Below are 10,000 nucleotides of genomic sequence, written 5' to 3'. Positions count from 1 at the left end.
AATGTTAATGACTGAGACTACAGTAGTCAACGTGGGAGTTAAACACTGAAACACTGTTAATGACTGAGACTACAGTAGTCAACGTGAGTTAAAGACTACTGTTAATGTTAGACTGAGACTACAGTAGTCAACGTAGAGAAACACTGTTAATGTTAGACTGAGACTACAGTAGTCAACGTGAAACACTGTTAATGTTAGAAGACACTGTTAAAACACTGTTAATGTTAGACTGAGACTACAGTAGTCAACGTAGGAGAAACACTGTTAATGTTAGACTGAGACTACAGTAGTCAACGTAGGAGAAACACTGTTAATGTTAGACTGAGACTACAGTAGTCAACGTAGAGAAACACTGTTAATGTTAGACTGAGACTACAGTAGTCAACGTGAGAAACACTGTTAATGTTAGACTGAGACTACAGGAGTCAACGTGGTTAATGTTAAAGACACAGTAGTCAACGTGAGAAACACTAATGTTAGACTGAGACTACAGTAGTCAACGTAGAGAAACACTGTTAATGTTAGACTGAGACTACAGTAGTCAACACTGTTAATGTTAGACTGAGACTACAGTAGTCAAAAACACTGTTAATGTTAGACTGAGACTACAGTAGTCAACGTAGAGAAACACTGTTAATGTTAGACTGAGACTACAGTAGTCAACGTAGAGAAACACTGTTAATGTTAGACTGAGACTACAGTAGTCAACGTAGAGAAACACTGTTAATGTTAGACTGAGACTACAGTAGTCAGTAGTTAATGTTAGACTGAGACTACAGTAGTCAGAAACACTGTTAATGTTAGACTGAGACTACAGTAGTCAACGTGAAAACACTGTTAATGTTAGACTGAGACTACAGTACAGTAGTCACTGTTAATGTTAGACTGAGACTACAGTAGTCAAAAACACTGTTAATGTTAGACTGAGACTACAGTAGTCAACGTGAGAAACACTGTTAATGTTAGAGACTACAGTAGTCAACGTAGGAGAAACACTGTTAATGTTAGACTGAGACTACAGTAGTCAACGTAGGAGAAACACTGTTAATGTTAGACTGAGACTACAGTAGTCACTGAGAAACACTGTTAATGTTAGACTGAGACTACAGTAGTCAACGTAGAGAAACACTGTTAATGTTAGACTGAGACTACAGTAGTCAACGTAGAGAAACACTGTTAATGTTAGACTGAGACTACAGTAGTCAACGTAGAGAAACACTGTTAATGTTAGACTGAGACTACAGTAGTCAACGTGAAAACACTGTTAATGTTAGACTGAGACTACAGTAGTCAACACTGTTAATGTTAGAAACACTGTTAAATGTTAGACTGAGACTACAGTAGTCAGTCAAAACACTGTTAATGTTAGAGAAACACTGTTGTTAATGTTAGACTGAGACTACAGTAGTCAACACGTGGGTTAGAAACACTGTTAATGTTAGACTGAGACTACAGTAGTCAACGTAGGAGAAACACTGTTAATGTTAGACTGAGACTACAGTAGTCAACGTAGGAGAAACACTGTTAATGTTAGACTGAGACTACAGTAGTCAACGTAGGAGAAACACTGTTAATGTTAGACTGATAAAGAAAGAGTAAATGTTACCTGAGGGTGTTGACGGAGTTTTCATTCAGACCAGGGAGAGGACGCTCTATCTGCAACTCAGTACGACTAACACACACACACACACACACACACACACACACACACACACACACACACACACACACACACACACACACACACACACACACACACACACACACACACACACACACACACACACACACACACACACACACACACACACACACACAGACACAGACACACACACACACACACACACACACACACACACACACACACACACACACACACACACACACACACACACACACACACACACACACACACACACACACACACACACACACACACACACACACACACACACACACACATACACAATAATAAATATATAGAAATCTCTCCAAGTTTACTAACTCATCAGCTGACTGGGACCAGAGCCAACCAGCAGCAGGTGTGTTACCACCCTGACACACACCGCTCGCTGCTCCAGCCAATAGCAGTGAAGCGTAGATTTGCTGCTCCAGCCAATAGCAGTGAAGCGTAGATTTGCTGCTCCAGCCAATAGCAGTGAAGTGTAGATTTGCTGCTCCAGCCAATAGCATTTCTCCTCTCCACTCTACAAACATCTCTCTCCCCACCCCCAGTGAGTGTGTGTGTCTCTGTGTGTCTCTGTATGTGTGTGTGTCTGTGTGTCTTTCTCTCTCTGTGTTTATGGTGTGTGTTTGTGGTGTGTGTTTGTGGTGTGTGTTTATGGTGTGTGTTTATGGTGTGTGTTTATGGTGTGTGTTTATGGTGTGTGTTTATGTGTGTGTTTATGGTGTGTGTTTGTGGTGTGTGTTTATGGTGTGTGTTTGTGGTGTGTGTGTGTGGTGTGTGTTTATGGTGTGTGTTTATGGTGTGTGTTTATGGTGTGTGTTTATGGTGTGTGTTTATGGTGTGTGTTTATGGTGTGTGTGTGTGAGCTTCCTACCTGTCGTAGCTGTTGTAGAACATGGCCAAGTTCTCCTGCGGGACGTCCTGAGAGATGTGGAGCCTGTAGGTCTGAACGATCTCCATGTTGTCTGTCAACTCGTCCTACGCACACAGACACACACACACACACACACACACACACACACACACACACACACACACACACACACACACACACACACACACACACACACACACACACACACACACACACACACACACACACACACACACACACACACACACACACACACACACACACACACACACACACACACACACACACACACACACACACACACACACACACACACACACACACACACACACACACACACACACACACACACACACACACACACACACACACACACACACACACAGACACACACACACACACACACACAGACACACACACACACACACACACACACACACACACACACACACACACACACACACACACACACACACACACACACACACACACACACACACACACACACACACACACACACACACACACACACACACACACACACACACACACACACACACACACACACACACACACACACACACACACACACACACACACACAGACACACACACACACACACACACACACACACACACACACACACACACACACACACACACACACACACACACACACACACACACACACACACACACACACACACACACACACACATACACACACACACACACACAGTCAACAGTTGAGTGTGTATCCCAGACAGCTTGTATTTCTAGTATTTTGTGTATTTCTGGTAAAGTTAGTTTCTCACAGCGCTGAAGTGGTGTCCCATGATGGTGTCCACCAGGCTGCTGGTCCAGCCGCTCAGCTGGAGGACACACAGACACATCACAAACATGACTCGTCATTACTCAACAACACAAACATGACTCGTCATTACTCAACATCACAAACATGACTCGTCATTACTCAACAACACAAACATGACTCGTCATTACTCAGCAACATCACAAACATGACTCGTCATTACTCAACATCACAAACATGACTCGTCATTACTCAACAACACAAACATTATGACTCGTCATTACTCAACAACACAAACATGACTCGTCATTACTCAACATCACAAACATGACTCGTCATTACTCAACAACATCACAAACATGACTCGTCATTACTCAACAACATCACAAACATGACTCGTCATTACTCAACATCACAAACATGACTGGTCATTACTCAACATCACAAACATGACTCGTCATTACTCAACAACATCACAAACATTATGACTCATTACTCAACATCAAAACATTATGACTCGTCATTACTCAACAACATCACAAACATTATGACTCGTCATTACTCAACATCAAACATTATGACTCGTCATTACTCAACATCACAAACATTATGACTCGTCATTACTCAACAACATCACAAACATTATGACTCGTCATTACTCAACATCAAAAACATGACTCGTCATTACTCAACATCACAAACATTAAGACTTGTCATTACTCAACAACATCACAAACATTATGACTCGTCATTACTCAACAACATCACAAACATTATGACTCGTCATTACTCAACATCACAAACATTAAGACTTGTCATTACTCAACAACATCACAAACATTATGACTCGTCATTACTCAACAACATCACAAACATTATGACTCATCAGTACTCAACATCACAAACATGACTCGTCATTACTCAACATCACAAACATTATGACTCGTCATTACTCAACATCACAAACATTATGACTCGTCATTACTCAACATCACAAACATGACTCATCATTACTCAACATCACAAACATTAAGACTTGTCATTACTCAACAACATCACAAACATTATGACTCGTCATTACTCAACAACATCACAAACATTATGACTCGTTATTACTCAACACAAACATGACTCATCATTACTCAACATCACAAACATTATGACTCATCATTACTCATCACAAACATTATGACTCATCAGTACTCAACAACACAAACATGACTCGTCATTACTCAACATCACAAACATTATGACTCGTCATTACTCAACATCACAAATATTATGACTCGTCGTTACTCAACATCACAAACATTATTACTCGTCATTACTCAACAACACAAACATTATGACTCGTCATTACTCAACATCACAAACATTATGACTCGTCATTACTCAACATCACAAACATTATGACTCGTCATTACTCAACAACACAAACATTATGACTCGTCATTACTCAACATCACAAACATTATGACTCGTCATTACTCAACAACAAAACATTATGACTCGTCATTACTCAACATCACAAACATTATGACTCGTCATTACTCAACATCACAAACATTATGACTTCGTCATTACTCAACAACACAAACATTATGACTCGTCATTACTCAACAACACAAACATTATTTACTCCTAAACTCAACATCACAAACATTATTTTCATTACTCAACAACATCAAACATTATGAAATCAATGGTTGTTTCCCATTACTCAACATCACAAACATGACTCGTCAGTACTCAACAACTGCTTCCATCTTTTACACCTAAACTCAACATTAAACATCTTTTAGTGCTTACAAGTCATCTGACATGTCAGTTAAATCAATGGTTGTTTCCCAAGTCTCTAATGTGATATCTCCTCGCTTCAACAGGAGGTGTTCAAGGGTCATAGAGCTCTGACTCCTGCTCCAGGAGGTGTTCAAGGGTCATAGAGCTCTGACTCCTGCTCCAGGAGGTGTTCAAGGGTCATAGAGCTCTGACTCCTGCTCCAGGAGGTGTTCAAGGGTCATAGAGCTCTGACTCCTGCTCCAGGAGGTGTTCAAGGGTCATAGAGCTCTGACTCCTGCTCCAGGAGGTGTTCAAGGGTCATAGAGCTATGACTCCTGCTCCAGGAGGTGTTCAAGGGTCATAGAGCTCTGACTCCTGCTCCAGGAGGTGTTCAAGGGTCATAGAGCTCTGACTCCTGCTCCAGGAGGTGTTCAAGGGTCATAGAGCTCTGACTCCTGCTCCAGGAGGTGTTCAAGGGTCATAGAGCTCTGACTCCTGCTCCAGGAGGTGTTCAAGGGTCATAGAGCTCTGACTCCTGCTCCAGGAGGTGTTCAAGGGTCATAGAGCTCTGACTCCTGCCCCGATGAGCCAGGAGGGACACTAACATTCACAGAGACAGTTTGTCTGGCCGTCTGGTAACCCAGAGTCATCATTGGTATATGTGTAAGGCCCGCCTCCAGAGACAGATGAACCAATCAGGCTTATTGATATCTTATGGGACATTTTACTGTAAAGTGTGTTGAAAGTGTCCGGAATAATCTATGTAATATAGATAAACAGACATCTGTGTTGCTATGTGTGTGTGTGTGTGTGTGTGTGTGCGTGTCTGTATGGTGTGTGTGTGTGTGTGTGTGTGTGTGTGTGTATGGTGTGTGTGTGTGTGTGTGTGTGTGTGTGTGTGTGTGTGTTACCTTAGAAGCAGCCCAGTCCACCCAGCCTTTAGCACAGGGGTCGATGTTGATGAGAACTAAAGCCTCCACCAGAGCTGGCTCATTCAGCTGAAACACATCATCATCATCATCATCATCATCATCATCATCATCATCATCATCATCAAAAACTAAAAAGAATATTTCACTCATTTGTCTGTAGATCATTCTGTTAAAAACATCCTGAGAAAACTCATTATCAACTTAAAACCCTGTAATCACAGTCTGATAGTAATCACAGTCTGATAGTACTGTAATCACAGTCTGATAGTAATCACAGCCTGATAGTAATCAGTCTGATAGTAATCATAGACTGATAGTACTGTAATCACAGTCTGATAGTACTGTAATCACAGTCTGATAGTAATCACAGTCTGATAGTACTGTAATCACAGTCTGATAGTACTGTAATCACAGTCTGATAGTAATCTGTCTGATAGTACAGTCTGATAGTAATCACAGTCTGATAGTACTGTAATCACAGTCTGATAGTAATCACAGTCTGATAGTACTGTAATCACAGTCTGATAGTACTGTAATCACAGTCTGATAGTAATCACAGACTGATAGTAATCACAAACTGATAGTAATCACAGTCTGATAGTAATCACAGACTGATAGTAATCACAAACTGATAGTAATCACAGTCTGATAGTAATCACAAACTGATAGTAATCACAGTCTGATAGTGCTGTAATCACTGCCTGATAGTAATCACAAACTGATAGTAATCACAGTCTGATAGTAATCAGTCTGAATCACAAACTGATAGTAATCAGTCTGATAGTGCTGTAATCACTGCCTCCGAGTTTTGTAATCCCGATACTGATAGTATGCCATCACAGTCTTGATGTAATCAGTCTGATACCCGATCACAGACCGATAGTAATCAATCTGATAATAAACTGGATGCACCTTCCACCTTTTACCTTCCTTCCACCATATGGAAGCCATTAATTTGTAAACTGTTGACCTTCCTTCCACCATATGGAAGAATTAATAATAAACTGTATACCTTCCACCTCATACCTTCCTTCCACCATATGGAAGAATTAATAATAAACTGTATACCTTCCTTCCACCATATGGAAGAATTAATAATAAACTCTATACCTTCCACCTCATACCTTTCTTTCCACCATATGGAAGAGAGTAAAGCCACCAGACCTTCCTAACTAAACATTACTTTCCTAACTAAGACAAAATAACATAGATGTAATGTATTGAATTCTTATTTGTTATTTAAAAAACAACTGTGCATTCAAATCGAAAATATAATGTAATCAAACTTCTTAAAATAAATTTAAATAAATAATAATGGGCCACCTTTATATAGGTTTATAATGGCTTATTCTACTGTCAGGAGTACATAGAATATCTCAAAAACATGTTAATGTCATCGTGTTTACTAAAAGCTTTTATTAATAAAGGGTTTGGCTCCACGACATTATACAATAACGTTATATGAAGGAGAATCCATCAAACAGTTACAGAAGCTAAACTATTTGTATTTTGCAAACTGCACAGTAGTAAAATAAACTAAAATCTAATGAATACACATACAAACAACTTTAACATTGTTTCCTTTTCAAAACAAAATAGATGTAAGCTAGTTGTATAACCACTACCTTGGCCCCAGGTAAGTTAGCTAGGTTGTACTGGGCGACTGAACGGAGCTCCGCTGTCAGCCTCCTTCACTGTTTGAATAATAATATATATATATATATATATATATAATGTTAGCAGGTTGGCGGACGTATTTCAGCGAGGCGAGACATCTTAAATCCAGAGTTTTAATCATTGCTCTGAACCCGTCTTTCTCAGCGGTCTGTAGAGGGACCGGAGGTGGATTGTGTTCATAATGTTGCTCCGCTGCATGCTTGAAGTGACACGTCTTTAACGTTAGCACAGTAACGTTAGCACAGTAACGTTAGCACGGCCGAGTAACGTTAGCTAGAGCGACGGGCAACAACAGTGGCTAAATTATGTCCGATTTGTTAGAAAGAAAAAACTTGGGAACAACAGATGGCTCCTCTCTTGAGCACACGTTGTTCTGGTGTATCTCCGCTCGCTCTTCATCCTCTAGCTAACTCTCTTCATCCTCTAGCTAACTCTCTTCATCCTCTAGCTAACTTTCTTCATCCTCTAGCTAACTCTCTTCATCCTCTAGCTAACTCTCTTCATCCTCTCTAGCTAACTCTCTTCATCCTCTAGCTAACTCTCTTCATCCTCTCTAGCTAACTCTCTTCATCCTCTAGCTAACTCTCTTCATCCTCTAGCTAACTCTCTTCATCCTCTAGCTAACTTTCTTCATCCTCTAGCTAACTCTCTTCATCCTCTAGCTAACTCTCTTCATCCTCTAGCTAACGTTCTTCATCCTCTAGCTAACGTTCTTCATCCTCTAGGTAACTCTCTTTATCCTCTAGCTAACTCTCTTCATCCTCTAGCTAACTCTCTTCATCCTCTAGCTAACTCTCTTCATCCTCTAGCTAACTTTCTTCATCCTCTAGCTAACTTTCTTCATCCTTTCTTCATCCTCTAGCTAACTCTCTTCATCCTCTAGCTAACTCTCATTCATCCTCTAGCTAACTCTCTTCATCCTCTAGCTAACTTTCTTCATCCTCTAGCTAACTTTCTTCATCCTCTAGCTAACTCTTCATCCTCATCCTTTCTTCATCCTCTAGCCAACTCTTTCATCCTCTAGCTAACTTTCTTCATCCTCTAGCTAACTCTCTTCATCCTCTAGCTAACTCTCTTCATCCTCTAGCTAACTCTCTTCATCCTCTAGCTAACTCTCTTCATCCTCTAGCTAACTCTCTTCATCCTCTAGCTAACTCTCTTCATCCTCTAGCTAACTCTCTTCATCCTCTAGCTAACTTTCTTCATCCTCTAGCTAACTCTCTTCATCCTTTAGCTAACTCTCTTCATCCTCTAGCTAACTCTCTTCATCCTCTAGCTAACTCTCTTCATCCTCTAGCTAACTTTCTTCATCCTCTAGCTAACTCTCTTCATCCTCTAGCTAACTCTCTTCATCCTCTAGCTAACTCTCTTCATCCTCTAGCTAACTCTCTTCATCCTCTAGCTAACTCTCTTCTCGGTTCTTGAATGTGCAGTAGCGACCGGAGCCTCTCCCAGCTTAACAGACTGTTATGCTACCTGGCTAGCTAGGCTAGCAGCTGTAATGTTACCCAGCATGCCATTTGGCGGTGTAGCTACACTTGTAAATGTAAAATTATTAGTGTTAGAAACAGTTTGTCTCAAATTGTTATATGCTTTGGTGTTGTATCCTTTTAAAGAGAGTTAGTTGTGGGTTATTAATTGTTGTGTTATGAAGTTACTACCATGAGTGAAAAGGGTACGCAGTTAACAGGGGTCCCAGTGCTGGGACGGAGTGCAAAAAAAAAAGAAAACTGGATCGGCCCGTGGATCTGTTAATTTTTCCGATCCACCGATCAAGCTATTTTGTCACTATCGGGGCCGATACCCGATCCAAATATCGGATCAGTGCACCTCTAATAGTAATCACAGTCTGATAGTAATCACAGTCTGACAGTAATCACAGTCTGATAGTAATCACAGTCTGATAGTAATCACAGTCTGATAATAATCACAGTCTGATAGTAATCACAGTCTGATAGTAATCACAGTCTGATAGTAATCACAGACTGATAGTACTCACAGTCTGATAGTAATCACAGTCTGATAGTAATCACAGACTGATAATAATCACAGTCTGATAGTAATCACAGTCTGATAGTAATCACAGCCTGATAGTAATCACAGACTGATAGTAATCACAGCCTGATAGTAATCACAGTCTGATAGTAATCACAGTCTGATAGTAATCACAGACTGATAGTAATCACAGACTGATAGTAATCACAGCCTGATAGTAATCACAGTCTGATAGTAATCACAGAC

At 40.5% G+C, this 10,000-nt stretch overlaps 1 protein-coding gene across 2 annotated transcripts in view; it reads right to left on the bottom strand.

The window, feature by feature from the left end:
* Positions 1–10,000, bottom strand: part of LOC114559423 (protein NDRG3) — a 38,706-nt gene that overhangs the window by 9,431 nt on the left and 19,275 nt on the right. For both annotated transcript variants that reach the window (XM_028584045.1, XM_028584044.1), the window contains exons 8-11: positions 6,062–6,148; positions 3,376–3,432; positions 2,562–2,665; positions 1,607–1,672 (exon numbers count right to left, since the gene is read on the bottom strand). In XM_028584045.1, the coding sequence (XP_028439846.1) occupies positions 1,607–1,672; positions 2,562–2,665; positions 3,376–3,432; positions 6,062–6,148 (314 nt within the window). The remainder of the gene's footprint in view (positions 1–1,606; positions 1,673–2,561; positions 2,666–3,375; positions 3,433–6,061; positions 6,149–10,000) is intronic.

This window comes from Perca flavescens, chromosome 7 (genome assembly GCF_004354835.1).
Source record: "Perca flavescens isolate YP-PL-M2 chromosome 7, PFLA_1.0, whole genome shotgun sequence".
Classification (NCBI taxonomy): Eukaryota; Metazoa; Chordata; class Actinopteri; order Perciformes; family Percidae; genus Perca; species Perca flavescens.
Note: the sequence above shows the minus strand (reverse complement) of the source record. Positions and strands in the feature narration are given on the sequence as shown.